This window comes from Strix aluco, chromosome 5 (assembly GCF_031877795.1).
Source record: "Strix aluco isolate bStrAlu1 chromosome 5, bStrAlu1.hap1, whole genome shotgun sequence".
Lineage (NCBI taxonomy): Eukaryota > Metazoa > Chordata > Aves > Strigiformes > Strigidae > Strix > Strix aluco.
In genome coordinates this window covers 82470797-82493947 of record NC_133935.1, presented here as the reverse complement: position 1 = coordinate 82493947, position 23151 = coordinate 82470797, and the positions used below count along the sequence as shown (strand labels likewise).

The following is a 23151-nucleotide window of genomic DNA, read 5'->3' as shown; positions in this document are numbered from 1 at the left end:
AAACATTCATGGACACAGAAAACCTCATTGCTTTTTATCCTTTTCCAAGTTTAAATTGTTCTCTACCTCAAGTAAAACATTTTAACAGGTCATTTGGTGTCGTTTCACCTTAATTTAACCCAAGGGGATCACAGAACCATTGTGATTCTCTGGGCTTCCAGCCTGGGTCGTGACACGTGGGTCGACCTAGGGGACAGACCCAAAGAAAGTGTGTATAAGGGGGTGGGGGGGAGGTCCGGAGAGTGAAGCAAGGAAGACAGATGCCTCCTTGAACCCTCACTGGCAGGATCGACACAGGAACCCAGACCAATGATCTCTATTCCTCTGTTCTCTCCCTCCTTTCCTTTTTCCACTTTTCCTTCACTACCATTAGGTAATGCAAGGCATACTGTATTGCTTGCCACAACTTGTTATATACTTAGCCAATTATCGTGTATCCAATTAGTACATTGTGGGAAGTTAATAAATGTTTGGACTTTGAGACTTGTCTCACCATTGTCCACTCCGTTGGGGATTTACGAATCTGAGTCACTTGTTTCCCTCATGTGAGCAGGACATGACACAAGTGCCAGCAGTGAACAGGTTATGAACATTCACTGTCTTCTCTAAGGCAAAATCTAGAGGGCATCACTGAGAAATCATCGTGTGGCAGAGCCAAAACAAAAACAGAAGAACACAATCCATAGTCAAACGCAATTCATTATTTAAGGAAGAAAAGTCTACTGGAGACTATTAAAGGCAAAGCAAACTTCCATCTCAAGAAGTTCCTCCAGAAATTCTTTCAGCCTCTAATACATTTTTCAGGAGGTGTTGATCTTTGGTTGACTTATTCTCAGACACCTCACTGAGCATCTGGTGCTGGTCACTATCAGAGACAGGTTAAATAGGTCTAGTACAGCAATTCCATATTCTTAGGATTAAAAAAGGCTACAAAAAACCCCAACAGTTTTAACTTGTAAATGATAGGCAGTCTGGAAACTGGAACAAGTATGGAGCCACAGAACACATCACTTTATTTACTGATTTTTTTTTATTATTTTTTTTTTTTTTTTTAAAGTCCCAAACCAAAACCAAACTCTTTTTAGGTAGCAATTATGTAATTCAGTGCATGGTCACTAAGCTCCAAGATTTACTATCTCAGATTCACATAGTTTTTGTATTTCATAGGTACAAATGCATATTCTATCATACTTGTCAGGTTGTCAGGCTGTATATTAGGAAAGGCTGTCAGGTTGCATATTAGGAAATTTTGCTAATATAGGCGAGGTGTTTGAGGTTTTTTTCTTAATGTAAAGAGTGAATGACTACATCAAAGTTAATTAGCCATCATTAATAACAAACATTCAGAGGTGTTTTTTCCATAGAAAGTTGCTCTTTCAATTTATATATACCAACTCATTATCTTGAATTTTTAAGACTATAAAAAACCCAACAGAAAGAGCTTTCAAAAACCTAAATCATTTTGAGGGTGAGATACCTGTATCTTATCATTTAGAGACTTCACATCATCCATACAACATGAAACATCAGAGAGGCCAAATTCATCCCTTGTTTTCAAGCGGTGTTATGCTAGAAATTAGTCTGGGTATGTATCTGAGACACAGTGGCTGCACCCAAAAAGCATTCCAGGTTTCCAGATCACAGGTAGAAGAGAAAAACAAATGAAAAACCTTGTCTATAGGGGGGAAATTTTAACCATCCTACTCTTGCCAATATAATTCTGATTGACTTACTCAGCCCACCCCTATAATTTCTATAGAGAGATTCCATTTCAGAGAACTGTCTGATGGTCAGTAGCATCAAGTGTAATTACAAAAGTTTTCCTTCACAAATATCAGCAATTTAGAATAGAATCACAGAATCATCTCGGTTGGAAAAGACCTTGAAGATCATCTAGTCCAACCATTAACCTAACACTGACAGTTCCCAACTACACCATATCCCTAAGCACTATGTTGACCCGATTCTTAAACACCTCCAGGGACGGGGACTCCACCACCTCCCTGGGCAGCCCATTCTAACGCCCAATCACCCCTTCTAGAAATACTTCTTAATATCCAGTCTAAACCATCCCTGGTGCAACTTGAGGCCATTACCTCTTGTCCTATCGCTTACTACTTGGTTAAAGAGACTCATCCCCAGCTCTCTGCAACCTCCTTTCAGGTAGCTGTAGAGGGCGATGAGGTCTCCCCTCAGCCTCCTCTTCTCCAGACTAAACCCCCCAGTTCCCTCAGCCGCTCCTCGTACGACATGTGCTCCAGACCCTGCACCAGCTTCATTGCCCTTCTCTGGACACGCTCGAGTAATTCAATGTCCTTTTTGTAGTGAGGGGCCCAAAACTGAACACAGTCATTGAGGTGCGGCCTCACCAGTGCCAAGTACAGGGGTAAGATCCCTTCCCTGTCCCTGCTGGCCACGCTATTGCTGATACAAGCCAGGATACCATTGGCCTTCTTGGCCACCTGGGCACACTGCTGGCTCATGTTCAGCCGGCTGTCAATCAACACCCCCGGGTCCCTCTCTGACTGGCAGCTCTCCAGCCACTCCTCCCCAAGCCTGTAGCGCTGCTGGGGGTTGTTGTGGCCCAAGTGCAGCACCCGGCATTTGGTCTTATTGAAGCTCCTACAGTTGGCCTTAGCCCATCGCTCCAGCCTGTCCAGGTCTCTCTGCAGAGCCTCCCTATCCTCGAGCAGATCAACACTCCCACCCAACTTGGTGTCATCTGCAAACTCACTGAGGGTGCACTCGATCCCCTCGTCTAGATCATCAATAGATGATCTAGAAATAGAATGAATAGAAATTATTTAGGCTTTAAAGAGCTGGCAAACAGTGCTTGAAACTACTTTCCCCAAAGAAGGACACAGAAAAAGTGCAAACAGTTTTATGACATCGGTTAAGTCAGGTTTAAAGTTTCTGTTATAGAATCTACAGTGATATTTACAGTAATGCTGCACTGTGGCATACACTCACTTAAAACATACATTTAAAGAATCATAGGAAAACTAGGTTAAGAAGGGACTTCTGGAGATTATCTGGTCCAACATAAATGATAAACTGGGAACATTTGCGTTTCTGTCAGCATATCTATAAATGTAAACTTCCTTAACAGATGTTGCCAAGACAGCTTCAATGTGTGTATAAACCTGTGGCACGATGGTTCATATGCCCTGTGGAGGAACTTATCAAGCCTTGGCCTACTCAAAGCTCCCTCCTTCCCTCTCTGATCACTTGACAGGTGTGTGCCCTGTAACTGGGGGTGGAAGGAATGAAGGAGGGAGAGAGGAAGGTCCGAATGGGGTATTCAGTAAGTTACACAGGCAGAGCACTGACTCCCATACACACACAAGCAACATGTCTGCCTGTGTAAGTCCATCACCAAAGACAAATTCTCGTGTTCATCACAGCAAGTTCAAAGGATGACTACAAAAATCAGTCTGAGAAATTCATGTTAAGAGTTCTCCGTTAGCATCATTTTCCAAGGTTAGAACTCTTTCCCATTTTAAAAAAAGAGGTGCTCTGGACAAAACACCAAGACATAAAATTTGGAAAAATTTTTAAAATCCGGTTTAACAGGCTACAGCATCTTAAAAAAGGCAACTACACCTACATGAAGCTCCCAAGTATCAAAACCACATCAATTGATTTGGTATATTATGACTTGATTTAGACTTACTCCCCAAAACACCTAAAATTTTCTATGACCTTTGAGGAGCTCAACGTTCTACACAGTTGTATTTGCATAGCTCTTGATTATTATTAAATCTATAGATTTTTTTGTAAGATGCTTTTAGTCTGTGTTAACATTGTGTAAAGCTCCAAGCAAGTCTTTGACTTCTGATGAATTACAAATGTCACTTATGACATTGATCCTCATGTCAGATTGCACTTTTTTGAAGGCAATGCCTTTGCAGAAGTATAAACAGAAAAATAACCAACTAACACTTTGTTTTGGGGGTGGAGAACATCCAGGAACACTGAAAAACCAGGGAAGGAAGATAATCACAGTATGAGAAAGTCTTAGGCAGGGAAAAGGAGCTAGAGCTTGTTGGAAATTTACTAAAAAGCCCCCATTCTAGATAATATTTACTTTTTCAGGTTCCAGGAACTACAGCTTTTCTGAATCACTATATCACTAACATCTACAAATGATGCTGGAATTCCTGGAGTTGTTCCATACCAATAGCCCTGGAATATGCATTGATCATACTAAATTAGGCATGGAAAGAGAGAACTACCAATAACATAAAAATAACAAGACAGAGAGCAAGACATGCTGTGCAAGGCAAAGATAAAACTAAGAAACCTGAAGCTAATGCCTAGATACAAGTCCATTTTTAACTATAGATTCCTGCCCTGCCAAATGATAGCACAGCCACAATATTATTTAACATATTCTGCATTAGGTTTCCACTACTATTTTATTGTTATATAGATGTCTACATAGCCAGCTTTCAATTGGTTACATTCCCTAAGAGATTAAGGGGAAAGGAAACCATCTGATTTTCATTAAGAACTATTTGAAAGGTATTGCATGTAAAAACAATTACTTACCATTATGGGTGAGAGCTCTAGTAACATCCAATAGCCCCCAGTATAAAGCTCCCATTATGTCTTATTTTGACTATACAGACAGAACAGCATAGTTCCATTTTCAAATAATTTACAGCTTAAATAGGGCAGGTTGAAATCTAATATATACTAAGTGACATGAAACTCCATACCATGCATAGCATGCTTTGGACCAGAGAGAAGTTTCACCAAGGCCCAGAAGGCATCTTCTTCATTCATGTACATAAGTAGTAAAGCTGTGATCTGGCTCATTCCCTGACAGTATCCAACTTCCTGAAAATCAGACAGTGAAAATGTTAAAACACTGAAAACAAAAGCCTCATAACCATGAGCTTTTAGTTTCAACTTGAGCTAGTGGAGGAAAGAGGATGCCTATCTTGATGGTGTAAGTTCCCTAATTATGACACCACCAAACACTTAATATTTAAACATTTAAAATATTGATAGATAGAAGGGATGATGCACAACCCTGCAATTGAAAAGTGAACTGGAAGCCTTGATTGTTCATTAGAACTCTCTACTGATGCACAAAATCCATGTCAGTACTAATAATTTCAAGTAACTGTATCATTCTGTGAATGGATGTGGTTTCCATTTAGCTGTAATTTGGGCTTTTTTTGGGTGGGAAGGGGTCTTGCTGTGTTATGATTTACAGTCAGGGCACCATCTGATAAACACAGGATTTTTCAAGAGTGACCTGTAACTATAAACACACCCATGTTTAGCAGCCCATAGCAAACAGATGTAATAAACACAAAGAAAAAAAAATTATCGTTCCAAAACTGAACTTAAGTATTTCCTCTGCTATTAATTTCAACTTTTATGGCAGGAACCAACTGTCACTATCATTTAGCTGCTCAGATAACCCCACTGCTAAGGTATTTGTAAGGACAATGACTTAATTGTTGAATAAGTTTTTCAGGTTTACAAGTTCTTAGCAGAACTTTGCTCTAGAGATAAAACCAAAGCATAAGAATTGCTATACATTAAAAGGAAAAATGCAACAACATAAAAATAAAAACCTCACTGCAGTATTCCCATCATTACACTTTAACAGTTGATTTTAAATATTATTTTTCATCCAACTTAAAGACACTAGTCCGGTCTTCCATAAGAGAAATATATATATGTCCTTCCAGAGTTTTTATTTCTCAGTGTGTTAAGGCTGCTTACAAAGGAAAGCTTAAGACAACGTAACAAGTAAAAGACAACAAATTCCAGCAACGTAAGTTCTTTTATAGGCCAACAATTGTGGGGAGACAGGAAGTGAAACAGGACTTCCTAGAACCTTGAAAAATGAAACAAAGTGGTATTTAGAGTAACTGCTTAATTTCACTTTCTTCTTCTTAGCTTTACATATTTTTACATTGAATTCTAAGGAGCTGCTGATGGATATAAAATGAAAGACGTACAAAAATGATCAAAATGGGCACAAGAAATGAGGGGATAGTGCATTAAAACCACAGTTAAATGTGCACATGATAGCATTTCTGTTTCTTCTATTTTTAGCATGAAGCCAAAACACATTACAAAATACTAACTTTCTAACTGTTATGATATAGTCTTGAAACCCCACTCTAACAAATCCTTATCCAGGACTGCAGCCAAGACCAAGGGCTTAAGTAAAGAAGATGCAACTTTAAAACCATTTTCCATTTGTCAGAACCCTCCAGGTTATGAAATATGCCTGTTTACTCCAACATGCATCTTTCTGCAGTGTGTTTTCCTTCCCATCACACAAATGAATGGAAGGCATATCATATAATGGGGGGGGAGGAATATCAGTAGTATAAAACTCCAGCACTGCACAAATTCATTACTATTAGACACAATACTATACATTGTAAAAAAACCATAATATACAGTTGAACAGTATATGCACAGTCTGTCCAGTAAGTTACTCATAATCAGGATACTTTATTTTAACTTCAGCTCAAACATGTCAACAAACAAGTAATTTATTTCTATGTACTTCCAAAGGTCTCTGACATATTTGTTGCGTTTTGGTTTCAGGGAGAAAGAAGATATGGAATTGCAAGTTATTATTTGATTGCATGTTCAGAGAAACCCTATTTAAGTGTGAAGGTACACAACTTACCGTATTATATATGGAATATGCAGCTAAAACATGGAATAAAGACTGTTGCCTGGAAAAATAAGAGTAGAAAAGGAAAATATTATAATATTATCTTTGGTAAAACCAGAAAAACATATAAGTAGTGAACTATGTTTTGGAGACTCCCCTGTTTCACTCATCTAGCACTAAAGAACAGGATAAACCACACTTTACAATGATATGCACTTCTGATTTCAAACCAACATTATATTTAGCACTTTTCTGATGTTTTACATGTTGAAAGATTTCTAAAAATACCTATAATACTTTAAGAAGGCAATGATGTCAGACCGTAATTTTTACAGACAGGTAAAGTGAAACATAGAATGGGCTACAGTTCAAACATCAATTTATTCTGAATGTCAAACTTTAAACACCTCAGCCCTGATTTCTGTGCTTGCAGAACAGTAACAGCTGTTACTAATTTCAAACAGAGATGTAGAAGAGTTGAAATACACAAAGCAGCCACAAAGGTGTCTTAATCTTGGCACCCAAATTAAAGGCTGCTTTAGTGACTGCTACTGTCAAACTTAAGAAAAACAATACTAACTCTGATTTGGCATCCTATGCTCAGTCCTCCAGAGTGTACTGATCTCCATGTACTTCAGAGCTAGGATTACAACAAAGAGCTTTGTATAGGTCCTTCTCTTTCTGTAAAAACAGTCTAACTTGTGAAGGTAGTAAGACTGGGAAAAAAAAAAAAAAAAAAAACCAAAACCAACAACAAAAAAAACCCCACTCAACCAAAACGTAATTCTGATATTTTCTAATGGGGATATCAAAATAATGGTGGAGAGCTCTTGTAATTAATTTTAAACTCACACCCACTTTTTGTGATTTGTTGGGGAGAGAATTTGGAAACCTGAATGCCTACTTTCATCTACAACTAAAACTGCTAAAATTTAACTGCTGAGTTTTGCATACTGTCCTTTTTCTGTCCAGCAAAATTCTCTCTTGACTGTCACTAATCAAATGTATAGAAATAGATACTAGCAGGTTAAAAAAAGTAAGCATAAGCAAAAAGCTGCTTATTTTCTATTGGGAAGAGGATGCACACTTGGGAGAATTTTACCAAAACATCTAGATTATGACATTTTTGTTTGCCCTCTTGCAGAACTGAAGCTTAGCCATTCTTCAGTAAGCAAAGTGTACACCCTGAAGGAGCAGATATTAAGCTGGAGTCTTATTTCACAAGGACAGACTAAAAGGTCCCAAATGTACACAAGAACCTTCTAAATCTTCAGCTGACCATATGAAACTGAACATAAGAGCTCAATCTCATTCCTAGTAAGATACATAAAATAATGGTAATTTTAGTGCTATTTACACTAGATGATACCACCAAAGACCTGCAAAAGAATGAACCTCAAACACATACAGTCTACTTAAAAGTCAAACAAGCTATTGATTTACCCACGGGACTTTATTTCATTGCTATGTGAAATGATTTCTGAATTTTTCATCGAGGCATCACTGGAAATGCATTATATATCTACAGTAATTCCAAGATCTATTCCAAGTGTGAAATTGCTTTATGCAGCCAAAGGCTTTCCTGTGGACTCTGAGGGCATGCTCACAATGCAGCTACGGGGACTGGAGCTGGCTCTGCCTGCGTTAACCCCAAACTGATGATGTAGCAAGCTTCTGCTAACATCTAAAATGTGTGCATAAAAACTAACTGAGGCCCAGAAGCACCCCAGTCATTTTTGCATGGCACTGTGTCAGTACTACTGAGAGGCACGGCACGGCAGCTCAAGTACAGACAGCACTGCACAAATGTATCTAAACTAGTGGCTGCACAGAATAGCTCTCAGCTTGGGAATCTCCACTTTGTACTCCACGCTGTGTTGCAGCCATCAGACAAATTCCCCATATTTAGAATTTTTCCACAAAATACCTAGAATAATAATATAAGAAAATTTTTGTTTTATTATCACATTAAAGTCTCTTTGAGTATTGCTTTTTGAAAATAGCAGACTACCGTACAATCTGCCTTGGAAAGAAAAGGAGATTAAAAACTGAACTAATACAGTCAGAGAAGGGAAAAAAAATACTCTCTTCATTTCAGCAGGGTGCTGATGCTGCAAGCTAGCAACAATACTGGTGTTTGTATTGCCACTTATTTCACTATTAAGCATTTTTAAAAATGACAGCTGCCTAAGATTCCTCATCCAATGAGAGTAAAGAAAATCCAACATTTTGAAGAAATCCAAAAGCATTAAGGCCTACATTTGTAAAACATTAAATGCTCACATGTGAAATACTGCTTTATTTGGTTCTGAATTAGATATCAGGAGAAGACGAATATAAAAATCCAGAGGAAGGCTAAAATCTTTGGGAAGATAAAAGTTATTAAAGATGCAAAAATTTATTTTGGTTTTGAAAATACATAGTTAAATAAAATGATTGCGTAATCAATCTTAATTTATTAGCTTGGAATTCCCATGCTTTTGCATTTACAATATTCTGAGACTCTTTATTAAATATGAAACAAGGTGAGAACAGTTTAGAAATGGTTTCCTCTGGAATGCCACTGACCACCTCACAGTGAGGGAAAACTAGTTCGTTGGAAGCAACCATCTGGTTTTGCGGTAGTAACGGTAATTACAGCTTTGCACACAGACAATCCGGCTTTTAAAGTCTGGAGTTTACATTCAATATGCTCATATAGGTCAAAGAGGCTCGAGGCAGATCAGAAGCCAGTTTTAAGACAAGCAAAACAAAACCTTTCTATTTACTTACTTAACACCGTATCTGTCTCGAAACATGATATGATCTCTATATGTTCGATTTACATCAAGATCAATTTGCCTAATATCTGGCGAAGACCCTCGTGCTTGACACTTCAATTTCTGGGAAAACAGAAAAGGACAGAAATTAAGTTTAAAATTGTGAACTCTAAAATAGCAGAATCTGGCTGACTGTACACATATACTGAAGTATCTGCCATCTTATGATTTAAAACACTTAATATAGGCTAGCCACACACAAGACAACACTTTTAACTTCCAAAATACGCATATACATCTATAAATTCTACAGAGTCAGACCAATCCCATAACACACATTTTGGTGACCCACCATTCCCTACCCATATTCAAGGCTATGTTTCAGCAGTTCAAATTTTTAATTGCCATTTTGCAGACGGGCATATCACTGGGAGAAAGACGGAAAGTGAATTTTAATACTCAGGAACAAGAACCAAGATGCAAGTGCTCCAGATTGAACTTTCAGTAAATGATTTAATGTAGTTTTCATACTTTTCCTGCCTTTTTCTCTAAGCAGAAGTAATAGCTACAGAGCTGCCAGCGGAGACCGATGGACTTTTCTCTAGTCATTTCCTCTGTCTTTCTGTCTAATCTAATTTAGTTGTAGAATGCCTCTACTTTAGCACTTGCTTTAATGTCTTATAATTAAATCCAATTTTGAAATTGAATACTTTTTTTGTTTAATTGAATACTTAGGAAGCCTGCACAGGTTAGATTGCCACCTTATTTTTTGTATTTACAATAATTTTCTCCTGATATTCATTCATTCATTCTCACTTCTGTCTCTAAAATTTGAGTTTGCAAGGCATTTCTAACTGGATTCAACATGGTATTTTCAAACCATTACAGCTGAGTAGGCATTATTAGAGAACACCACAGACAATCAAAAGGCAGAACTCTACAGATTCTGGTTGCAAGGAAAAAAAAGGTGCAAAGACAGAAATAAGAAAAACAAAGGGATCAAACAGGGAACATAGCATCCATTCAGTCTGTTGAATATAACCAGAAACTTCAGGCACTTTGGGAATTACCTGGAAGTCACTGAACCAACTGGTAGCAGCCATTAACCACATTAACACTAACCTCAACCTCACCTTTCACCTTTCAGCATAATTTAAAGTACTAACATCCAGAATGATCTGTCCCCCAGACAGACAGAAAAGTGAAGAGAAAATTTATAGTTTTAAGGTGGCACGAGGACCCAGAGCCTATTATTTGTTGGAATATAGGAAAAGAAGCACGGAGTCCTTGCCATCATGGGAGATTCTAGCACGAGTAAAATCAAAGGGTGCTCAGAGTTTGAGAAACAGAAAGGACAGAAGATTAAGAACTGGTAATTGCCCTGCACAGAGCACTGAAAGAAGCTGTTTGACCTACAGCAAATGCGCATATTTTCCTTCTAATTTTAAGGTGTGCAATTTGTAAGTGATACTTGTAATGATGAGTGTTAATATCACTTCAGGAAACGGGAAAAATGCAGAGCAGTAAAATGAGCTTATTGCAAATAAATAAGCTAGGATAATGATGGAAGAAACTCTTTCTACTTCTATATCTGAACTACAAACACTTTTTTGTTTTGCATTGAGCACTAGATGGCATTAATCATTTCTGAAGATAAATTTACCTATTTTTAAATGCTGCTAGTTTTACTCAGTATTCTTTCCCACAACTACATTATTCAGCATGAACTCTGTTTTATCCCTTTGGATCTGCCACTAGTCTTACTCATGAAGTTAAACAAAATATAATAGCCAGAAAGAGCAGCCTGTCAACTAAAGAGTGATAAATAATTTAAGAGGAAGATCACAGACACCAAAATTTAGACATCAATGCCAACATTGATCTTCTTTCATGATCTTACAAGATTCCTTGTCTACTCAGACCCAAAGTCTCAGCTATTAGAAAATGCCAAAATCAAACAAGCAATGCATTTCCTTGAAACTCTGGACATTATTTCTTTATAAGGCAGCGAACATTTAAAGTCCTGTGGGGAAAAATTCAAAAACTCTACGATACTAAATTGCATTTCTGTTAGCTAAACTCTCCCTATAATCCTTTAGCAGAAAGAAAGAGAGACAGAGAGGAGAAGACAGAACTTTAAAGGATTTGATTCCCCTTCTGCCTAACTTACTAGCCTGCACATGAACCTTACTCTCCACTCTTGGGTCTGAAGTTTAGCTCTGATGGCCATCAGCTGTATTCACACCCACAGGAAAAAGTAGATTTAGTAGGGAAAAATTCAGAGGAGCATAACCACAATAATTCAAAGGTTGCTAAAACTTCTACCCAGGGTGAGGATGGGGGCTGAGGCAGTAACACATAGTTATTTTCTTTATATTTTAAGTAGGAGATATGCTTAATTGGTTAATTTATGCCTGTAGAATTTTGTGGGGTTAACATCCTGTCATCAGTTGCATCTCTGAGAATACAATCAAGTAACCAGACAGTGCTTTGTAAGGGATATCTAAGCTTCACTTGGAGGTGAGATGGCAGAAATATAGCCACCTTGTTCTGGTTTTTACAAGATTAAGGCACCAATCTCCATTCCCTCCAGAATACTGAAACTCCTCTTACTGATACTCAGCTTAACAGACATTTCTCAGAGAGCTGTAGCTTCAGAGGTTTATGTCTTCTTATTGGAACAGGGTTTTTTTTCCTGTTTTGTTTTAGTTTGCTTTTAGAAGGGCTTTTGCAAGTATTCAAGGATGGGAAAAGAAATGGAAAGAAGATCAAATTAATTACATGAATTACAGAATCAAACAATAAGCTGAAAAAGTGCTTTTCAATACATATCATTTCTCCTAGCTAAAACAAGCAGTAGAGTTCAATGCAATTTCTGATCTTTTTTTTTTTTTTAACAATGCATAACAAAAAAGGCTTAATAAAGCCTGTAGTCTTAGTGTCCGAAATTTTTTAATTAATAGTAAGTGGAAATTCTAGAAACTCACATTATAAAAGTCTTTCATTTCTTCTTTCATTTTAGGGACATCAAGTAGTAAAGACCAGACCTGCCCTCTGAACTGAAGTGGGATTCCTTTATAAATTCTCCTGTGAAACTGTAAAAATAAAATAAAATATAAATGCAGTAAAATCTACAGCATTCTGAACAAAAGGAACAGTAAACACAACACGCTAAAGACAAAAATGCAATTATATCAATTGTCCTAGCAAAAGGATGACCAGCTGGGGACAAAGTGTTCCAGTGTCTTTTGAGGGACTGAAAGTGTCCAGTGACATCATCTGGGACATCTGTTGACAGAATCGGCGGAGGCAGAGGGAATTAAAGGGACACACAGGCCAAAACATCACTCTATGCAGGTGGTGCTTACAAGCCAGGACTTCAGGATGGAGGAATGCCTGTCAAAATTGTATCACCTCTGCTGAGCAGCACTTATTCTACCAATAATGGAAAGACTACTCCAAATTTTGTAATTTAAACTCAAAAAAATCAGATTCTTAGCAACACAGTATTTCAGGACAAGCCACAAATAACTCACTATAATTATAAACTATGAACGGGAATGGTGAAAGGCAATCAGCAATATCACAAAGCTTTAAAGACTATCAGTTAAAAAAAAAAAAGGCAAAACTGATTTTTGAATTCTTGTAAAACTGCAAGTGCTGAAATGTATGTATGTATGTCAAACAAACATGTGAGATCACAGATTTCAGATCATATTTCTAAACTAACAATCAGTTTTCTAAATGCATATTAAAACATTCGCACAAAAACAACGTATAAAAGACATTCTAGCTACAGTTTCTAAGAATATGGAACAACCTACCAAAACTGCATGCAATTCTTAGCTGCAAAATAGAAAATTAAATTCCCCATTCCTGGCACATTCTGTTCTGACACATAAAGCTTGTACTAGAAATGAGTCAGAAGGGGATAACTCAGCACCTGTGTGTAACTAGAGTTGTTATATAAACTATTTACCAGTCTTGCCTCTGACATGTCCCTGCTCTTGCACTCTCATTCAGTGGTTTGGTTCTTACTGGGCTTATTTGAAAAAAATCAAGAGCACTGACAACTGTCTTCCTCAGTTCTCTTCTGATTTGTGCTTCTTTATGCTGCAGCATTTAGGAGCATGAAAAGCCCCTAAACAGAGAAAGATGGTCTAGCTGTCTGAAGTCTTGGCTTTACACAGCCAGGAGACACACAGGATAAGCAAAGCCTCCGAGCAAATGAATCCTAGTAATTCTGAAAACACAAAAAAATGTTATCATCTTTCAGAAGACATGTTTAAGAAAAGGAAAACCAGACAACTCTAACAAAGAAAACAAACCTTTCTGAACTTCTGTTTTTACCATTCTTTTAAAGATGGCACAGGGAGACAATCAGATTTAAAAGAGAATAAAACACACACAACCCCTCCCCAAACAATTTATTCTTTTGCATTTAACCTACAATGACTGTTAGACCTTAAAATTTTCAATTGAGTTATCACTTCCTTGAAACATTTATAAATAAGTTATGTTTGTAACTTAAATAGTATTTTAAAAGAAATGTCCCCCTCAAAGACAGAATCCTTTTTTCTTTTTCACGTATTTCACGTCTCCAGTTTTGGAAGATTAATGAACTCCTCATTTCAGTATATTTGTAAACATTCTCCTGTTTGGGATATATGAGATCTCTGAAGGTGTCTTTAATGCTAGCAAGGATTCATGTCTGGGTTTTAGAATGCCTAAGTCTTACACAGGTAAGGTTATGACTTTATTTGCTGTCTCCCCTTTTCAAATGAAAATTTTGAACTTGTATAAGATGTAACAGCAATCCTGGAAGCTGTCCACAAAGAAAATCTTTTAAAGAAAGTTTTGCTGCTTTAATATTATTAAGAACACTGGAACAGCAACACTTCTAGTGTGAGCACAGTTATGACAGTACGGTTTCTTCTGTAAGGATAAAGAACAAGATACAGTGCTACAAAGAACTCTTCTCTATAGATGTATATCCAGACTTCAGCTCACACAGAGAATTTCAGTATGTGTCCACCCAGGAACAAGGATAACTGCTTGTGAGAGAGGGGATAATTCAGTCTTTTGAAAGCCAAGCAAAACCAATTGCAGTGGTCAGCCTAAGAAGAGATTAGCCTGTCTACCAGAAAGCAGAATAAGCCAAATTTGCGAAATCTTTTCTGGGAACTTGAAAGAAAAAAATTTTTTAAAAAAAACAGTGTTATACGTCCCCAGTGACTCATAGATGTATTCCTGAGACCCATGGTACAATAACAGCATACCTTGATAACAAACATTTTTATAATTATAATTTTGTAACCTGTTTTCAAATGCCTCCAACAACCATAAGGTTATTAATGAAGAGAGTTGGTTGAAGAATACATTGTCAAGGCTACTGTTGATCTAAATGAGTATTTTGGGAAAAGGTCAGGTGGACACCAAAGGCCAGAAATAAGACTTTGTGATAATAGTTTCTTATTGAAATAGAATTAAAACAAATTCAAACCATCAAAAGTGTGAGGATGTTCTGTCTTTTTTCAGAAGATAAAACTGAAGGAGAAGAACAACCAGTTTCAGAGGAGTCTGCAGCATATCCAGTTTTCCCATCTCCTGCACTTCCCAGACTGAAACAGCCAAACACTAGAAGAGCCTCTGAAGTAGTAAGTAAAAATTGAGACAGAGAATTGCAGATGCACTTTTAAAAGAAAAGTTTGAAAAATGAGCTGGCAAATATAACTTTAAAAAGACTGGGAAGGACAGAGAGATCAGCAGTTTCATTAGCCCACTACAGTTATGCCAAAAAAAACCAGAAGGAAAGCAAACATTTTCAGTAGCTAAGATCAGAATTATTGCACTACCTGACAGAATAAACTCAAATAACATTCAGAGCTTCTTGCAAACCATTTTAGATCTGTATCCAGCTGACTCTGCTGTTCCAACTATTCTTTTACTTAGGAAGAGAAAAACAGCTTTCAGTCATCCCCAAGTCATTACAAGATCCTGCCTACAGACTCAGCAGAACACGAGACTAAAGACTTTCACTGTCTGTCAGGTACATGAGAGAGAAATGTAACTCAAGAACAGAACTTTTCATGGCACAGGCTCCATTACACGAACAATAATGTGGAAACAAGTGTGAATAATTTTATATACAATGGAAAACTGAGAGGAGTGGCTGATATGCCAGAGGGTCACGCTACCACCCAGAAGGACCTCAACAGGCTGGAAAAATGGGATGACAGGACCTCATGAAGTTCAACAAGGAGAAGTATAAAATCCTGCACCTTGGAAGGAACAACCCCATGCACCAGTACATGCTGGGGGCCACCCAGCTGGAAAGCAGCTTGGCAGAAAAGGATCTCAGGGTCCTGGCAAACACTAAGTTGAACAGGAGCCAGCAATGGGCCCTTGAAACAAAGACTAATGGTATCCTGGGCTGTGTTAGATAAAAGTACTGCCAACAGGTTGAGGGAGCTGATCCTTCCCTGTGCTCATCAGTGGTAAGGCCACACCTGGAGGTCTGTGTCCAGTTCTGGGCTCCTCAGTACAAGACAGATGTGGACATATTGGAGAGAATCCAATGAAGGGACACAGAGATGATGAAGGGACTGGAGCACCTCACATATGAGGAAAGGCTGACAGAGCTGGGGCTGTTCAGCTGGAGGAGAGAAGGCTCAGGGGAATCTTATAAATGTATATAAATACCTGAAGGGAGGATGCAAAGAGGGGGCAGGGAGGGCAGGGGGAACCCACACATACTTCATGGCAAAACTAATTTCTGACAATCAGTCACCAAACAGTTACAGAAAATATAAATGAGCAAACTGATTATTAGCTAACTGAATATCTTTACCGTAAGTACCATACTACTGCCCTCTGCTGTCTTTTATTTCCTTATATACTATGAGGTTGAAAATATGTTGAGAAACACTGGGTTGGGTCTATATACTTGCAAAACCCTACTCTACTCTTCTGTTCTCTCTGAATTAATAATTAAAACAAAAAGTAGAAAATTCATCTAGTAACTTTTTCTTCTAATTGTGGGGAGATGAAGTAATGAGCCAATCTTCAACAAATTCTTTAAAATTAATGATTTCTTAAGATAATAGCTGAAAACAAAATACAAGTATATAAACTCAGAGTTCAGATAATCGTATGAAAACATGCATCTTTCAAAGAATGGTGTTACGGAATACAGGATGTTTCCATCAGCGTAAGACATAGAAAAAAGAAAGTCATCCTCGGTAGATATAATCATACAAGCACAACTTAAATAAAAATACAGGTTCAAGTTCTGTATTCCATCTAAGCTGATATTCAGCCAAGGCTAGCTGTCACAGACTCTTGCAGTTATTACTAATATTGTTGATCCTGAAGTAGATAGGACAAGCGGACACTAGATGAGGCCCTACCACCTGGGAATTCAAAAGGAGCTTCTCATGCCAAAGGAAATTGGACCTATAAATTGGACCTTCCCATTGTGAAACAAGAGAACATATAAGATGAACTAAAAAGCTTACAAAGAAAGAAGAAACAAAAAACTCTCAAATTTGGAATATTCCCATTTAGCTATCATCTCAAATAATGAAATCCATAACATCCAACATTCAATGTTGCCTCCATGCAAAAAATCTGGAAAACATACAACCTCCCCTTCCTTCCCCTGCCCCAATCTCTCCAGCTCATAAACCCAATTAGTTCCTGGACAAGAAACGAGGCCATTATCACGCAGGACTAGTCTGAAGAATAGGAACCAGCATTCTTGCTGCTGCAAGATATAAAACTGTTTTTCTTGAAAATAAAACTTTCTCAGTTATGTCAGGAAGAGCTGCACAAGCAGCAGAGGGACTCTGCCACCTCAAAAAGAATCAGTGATGAGAAGCATAAGAATTAAAATCTGAAGTCTCACAAGAAAGTATATTTATAATGAAAAGAAAGTATATTTATAAAGGCTGCTGCCTTTAGAGTTTCTTCAACTTCTGTGGGTTGCATAAAAGGAAGAAAAAGTGCAAATACAAGAGTTGCTCAACTTCATTCAAAAAATCTCAGGAATGCAAAAAGGGTTCATCATTAAGGTTCTGTGTTCAGACTCTAAACGAAGCAGAAACTTGATTATTATATTCTGTGTGAATGCCAGAACAGCTAGAAATTGCCAGCTACCCTGATTGTTTCTCTTCTTCCTTTCCCTCTCAATTTAGGCAACTTCAATCACAGATAGATGAAGGTAGACAGTGAAAGGCAGAAACACTTTGGTGGGAATACTCAAATGGGAATATAACATATAACAGTTTTATTTAATCTTTCCTGAAAGTTATGATCATACTAAGCCAGGAAGGATTTACTATCTGTGGTGGTTGATTGTACCCTGGATTATTAAGCAGCAGAATACAAATAGGAAATAAAAGCATAAGCTAGAAAAAGACCACACTGAAACACAAAGTTTGCTGCTCTATGACACTTCCTGCATAAGAAATGACTAATGGGGAGATGAAAGCTTTGTTTTGACAAATATCAATCACTCAAAGACACAAGGGCAGTTACACACTTCAGAGACTGGTGTCTGCAAGAATCATGATGCCTCCACTGAAAGAATGCCTAAATAATCATATAGGAATCAAGGAGTTTTATACACAAAGAGGAAGTCAGGCAAAAAATGCCAGGAGGCCTGTATGGGTGAACAAGGAACTCGTGGACAAACTCAAACACAAAAACAAAGCCTACAGAGGGTGGAAGCAAGGACACGTAGCCTGGGAGGAATACAGAGAAATTGTCCAAGCAGCCACGAATCAGGTTAGCAAAGTTAAAGCCTTGATAGAATTAAAACTGGCCAGGGACATCAAGGGCAACCAGAAAAGCTTCTATAGGTATGTCAGTCATTAAAGAAAGACTAGAGAAAATGTGGGCCCTCTCCAGTACGAAACAGGAGACCTGGTTACCCAGGACATGGAGAAGGCTGAAGTACTGAATGACTTTTTGCTTCAGTCTTCACCAGCAAGGGCTCCAGGCACACCGCCCAAGAGGCAGAAGGCAAAGGTGGGGACTGGGAGAATGACAAACTGCCCACTGTGGGAGATGATCAGGTTTGAGACCATCTAAGGAACCTGAAGGAGCACAAGTCCATGGGACCTGATGAGATTCATCCGTGGGTCCTGAGGGAACTGGCAGATGAAGTTGCTAAGCCGCTATCCATCATATTTGAGAAGTCCTGGCAGCCCAGTGAAGTTCCCACTGACCAGAAAAGGGGAAACATCACCCCCATTTTTAAAAAGGGAAAAAAGGAAGACACAAGGAACTACAGGCCAGTCAGTGTCCCCTCTGTGCCCAGCAAGATCATGGAGTGGATCTTCCTGGAAACTATGCTAGGGCTCATCGAAAAAAAGGAGGTGATTGGTGACCGTCAGCATGGATTCACTAAGGCCAAATCATGCCTGACAAGTCTGTTAGCCTTCTACAACAGGGTTACAGTGTTGGTGGATAAGGGAAGAGCAACCGACATCACCTACCTGGATTTGTGCAAAGCATCTGACAGTATCCCGCATGACATCCTTGTCTCTAAATTGAAGAGACATGGATTTGATGGATGGACCACTCAGTGGATCAGGAATTGGCTGGATGGTCACACTCAAAGAGATGTGGTCAACAGCTCGATGTCCAAGTGGAAAGCAGTGATGAGTGGTGGCCTCAGGGGTCTCTGTTGGGACTGGCGGTGCTTAATATCTTTGTCAGTGACATGGCCAGCACGACTGAGTGCACCTTCAGCAAGTTTGCTGACAACACCAGGCTGTGTGGTGTGGTCGATATGCTGGAGGGATGTGCCATCCAGAGGGACCTTGACAAGCTTGAGAAGTTCAACAAGGCCAAGTGCAAGGTCCTGCACATGGATTGGGGCAATGCCAAGCACAAACTCAGGCTGGGCGGAGAATGGATTGAAAGCAGCCCTACAGAGAAGGACTTGGGAATGTAAACATGACCCAGCAATGTGCATTTGCAGCCCAGAAAGCCAACCATATCCTGGGCTGCATCAAGAGAAGTGTGGCCAGCAAGTTGAGGGAGGGGATTCTCCCTCTCTACTCCACTCTCATGAGACCCCACCTGGAGTACTGTGGCACCACTTTCTTACGTAGAAGGACATGGCCCTGTTCAAGTAGGTCCAGAGAAGGCCACAAAGATGATCAGGGGGCTGGAGCACCTCCCCTGTGAGGACAGGCTGAGAGAGTTGGGGTTGTTCAGCCTGGAGAAAAGAAGGCTCTGGGGCAACCTTATAGTGGCCTTCCAGTACTTAAAGGGGGCTACAGGAAAGATGGGGAGGGACTCTTTATCAGGGAGTGTAGAGATAGGATGAGGGGTAAGGGTTTTAAACTGGAAGAGGGCAGATTTAGATTAGATATTAGGAAGAAAGTCTTTACTGTGAGTGTGGTGAGACTCTGGCACAGGTCGCCCTGAGAAGCTGTGGCTGCCCCCTCCCTGGAAGTGTACAAGGCCAGGTTAGATGGGGCTTTGTGGTCGAGTGGAAGTTGTCCCTGCCCAAGGCAGAGGGGTTGGAACTAGATGATCTTTAAGGTCCCTTCCAACCCAAATAATCCTGTGATTCTACACAGCTATGGAGTTGTACATGGGTTCGTTTTATTGTGTCATCCTTTATCACCTCTAAATCATTACTCAAATATTGTAGAGACTGGCACATTTCTGGTCTCAATGTGACAACTTTTCCATCTCTTTCCAGTTCCTCATGGTCACATATTGCTTCTCTCCATTCCCCCTCCTCCCCCCCCTTTTGTTTTTAATTAGGTTTAAGTACAGAAGTTCTAATGGGAAAACAGTGTGAAGTTGAGATATTCATCTGCAATAAAGATCGGGGAAAGATGTAAATTGAAGCACCTTGCACACACACACGCATCAGTCTTTTAATGTTTTCTCATTAATTCTCCTTGTGAAGTTATGACAGACAAAAATAGGAAGCAGACTATAGGCAGCTCTGCAAGGGTATTAAATGAAAACTGTATTTTGCAATTAAGCATATGACAGTTTTGGATAATGTAATCAAATATATGTATTCATTTACAGTATGTGTACAGTATGAACAGACTTCTTCAAGCTAAGACTCTCTCAGCTGTATATTATGAAGGCTCATTACAAAGGGGCTGTCTAAAATCCTGTACTTTGTACATACCTGTTCTATCCCTGGGACCATCACCTTCTCTGACTCTCCCTTGCTCTCTTTTCAAGACCACAAGCATCTCTCAGGTATGCCATTTTCCAAAACCAAGCCATTACTACAATTATAATCTATAACCCTACAACATAATATTACTGCTGTTGCTGCAATGTTCCCTTCATTGCTGTTTCTAAACAACACTGATTTCAGGAGCAGCCTGACTGCACTGAAACCATGGGAGTGTCAGGTGAAGTGAGTCTTTTAAGATACAGGCTGTTCATTTTCCTTACCAATTAGTTTCTCCAGTGTTAACCACTTTATCCAATCAAGCAAACACAGAAAGCAAGAATCAGGAATTGTTCTTGCAACTATTACTACTGTGCCTTAAGAAGGTGATCATGGAAAGCTGGTGCCTTCTTCCAACACACTTTCAGATAAAAACTGTCCTTATTCATGAGTTTTGTTCAACCTTAAGAACATCGCCAGGCTTTCCATAAAGAGCAGTGACAAATAACGTTGGGGCTGGCGGGCGGGGGGAGGAGGCTGATTCTTCATTCTTTATGTTCTGGTTCACTTACCACATAAGATGCAAGAAAGAATAAGGAAAACACCCTTGTTTTTATAGTCTTATGTGCTCCGCCAGGGTTCAACAATCAGTGAAAATTTTTCCTAGCCTCAAGCAAAGTTCATCCCCTTTATGAACATACTGAATTATTCCCACTACTATTTATAGTTCAGCCTATAATTTGTTACATGAAACTCTTTCTGCTCAGCTGATCTGCTATACCTTCTGCATGCCTGGTGAATAGAGGATTATTCAAGTTAAATCAGTGTTATCACGGACTGATGTCACCAGTGGCTGAAGAGGAAAACCACTGCTGCTTAGACAACACGTAGCTATTGTGTTACCTGAAAGGTCATATTTAACATTCTCTTTGCAAATGAAGTATCTGTAACACAGGTTTTTTGATCATCCCTTTGACTTAGGAACACACTTGACCTTCAAATCACCCAGTTGCCAAAGTAAAGAAACAAAGCCACAAGTGTTACGACCTCTAGCTTCTCCTTCCAGAGAAGATGACAGGACGGAAAGTAGGATTATAAGAAAAATTTGGGAAACAAATCATTACTTTTTCATGCATTCACTTCATATTTTAAGTAAATGGATTTGCTATCTTCTTAGTTATACCCTGAAAAACATGAATCACTGGCTTTGGTATTTTTAACAAAAGCAAAGTGCAAGACATAGCTGCTAAGTCTCAAAACCAAAGGTAGTAAGCAGACATCATGAGTAGAGGACACCCTGAGTAAATTTTTCCCTCTACTGGAATTGTAGTGGAGCAGGGAACTGAGAATCAGGCTAACAAGTATGCTGGTCTCAATCTCTCCCTTTAAAGTTTTCCACTTTGCACGGAATAATTTACTAAAACAGAAGTCTAGTAAGGGAGTAAGCTAATGCTGCAGGCAGTTATCCAGGCAGTAACTTCGTATGCTGTCCCCTAGTCCTCAACAAAATACAGGTGGATCAGCAGGATCAGAAAATACCAACAGAATCCCCAATAGAAATGCAAGTTTTAAGCCCTATTGAGGGAAAGAGGCAATTTGAATTTGGGAACCTCATATTCTGTGCATTATTCACCAAACAGCCACAAGAACAGTTATGAAAACCTCCCCAGAACACAGTGTTGAGAACATATCCTCTCCATCAAGTTTTTTTCCCAGCTGAAATTCTTCCATAATTTTAAAATGACCAAGACTACAATTCCAGCAAATAAACTATTCACATGAAAATCCCTATCTAGCTTTTAAAGCAAGTAAAAGCACTTAGCACTTAACGGCATACCTAACATAACCCACTTTCTGTCATTACCCCCAGACCATTATTTGTTGTCTGAGTAGGATAAAAAGAAATCTGTAACTAAGAATCCTGAAAGCAATTTAAAGATTATTAATGGGCAATTCACTTCCTTAAAATTCACCTGCAGCTTCACATAGAAAATAATTTTACTTTTTTTTTTTTTTTTTTTTTTTTTAAGTCAAGAAATGCTGTAGCACTGCTGGGCACTGTAAGTAGCTGCCAGCATATTTCAGTTCTTGCGTATTGACTCCAAAACAAAAAGAGCCCATCAAGGTATAAAGTATTCTACTCAAAAGTAGATCCCATTCATACCATCAAAAAAATGCACTTCTCTTGAGGATTATGAATGCTGCATTTCATATTATTCACAGAAGAAAACAGACTTATCCCAAGGGGGACAGGGCACTCAATGGCTTCCTATACTTTTTACCTTCTAACTTACTCAGTGCAACTCTCCTTTTAACAAAGCAACCAGGTATCTTGGGATATCCTAAGATATCTGTGCTGGCAAATGTGATAATTTAAACATCGAACTATGTGTCCCATGTTATGACTAATCAGTTTCCTTGGAGAGTTATTCAAGGTAGTTTTTACTGATCCATGACTGTAAGCTATCCTAGGCCCTTCAGTAAACCTGGGCTGCAAAAAGAGAAACAAAATAAAGGAAAAAATACAGAAACCATAGAAAAGAAAATAAATAAAAAAACCTCATAGGTCTCAATAAGGT

At 38.7% G+C, this 23151-nt stretch overlaps 1 protein-coding gene across 5 annotated transcripts in view; it reads right to left on the bottom strand.

The window, feature by feature from the left end:
• USP6NL (USP6 N-terminal like) overlaps nucleotides 1-23151 on the bottom strand; it is a 133052-nt gene that overhangs the window by 22706 nt on the left and 87195 nt on the right. For 4 of the 5 annotated variants that reach the window (XM_074828022.1, XM_074828021.1, XM_074828023.1 and 1 more), the window contains 4 exons: nucleotides 12402-12509; nucleotides 9428-9537; nucleotides 6668-6716; nucleotides 4722-4842 (listed from right to left, as the gene is read on the bottom strand). In XM_074828022.1, the coding sequence (XP_074684123.1) occupies nucleotides 4722-4842; nucleotides 6668-6716; nucleotides 9428-9537; nucleotides 12402-12509 (388 nt within the window). Of the gene's footprint in view, nucleotides 1-4721; nucleotides 4843-6667; nucleotides 6717-9427; nucleotides 9538-12401; nucleotides 12510-13393; nucleotides 13464-23151 lie in introns of those variants that run through there. The other variant, XM_074828024.1, reaches the window with a different exon arrangement.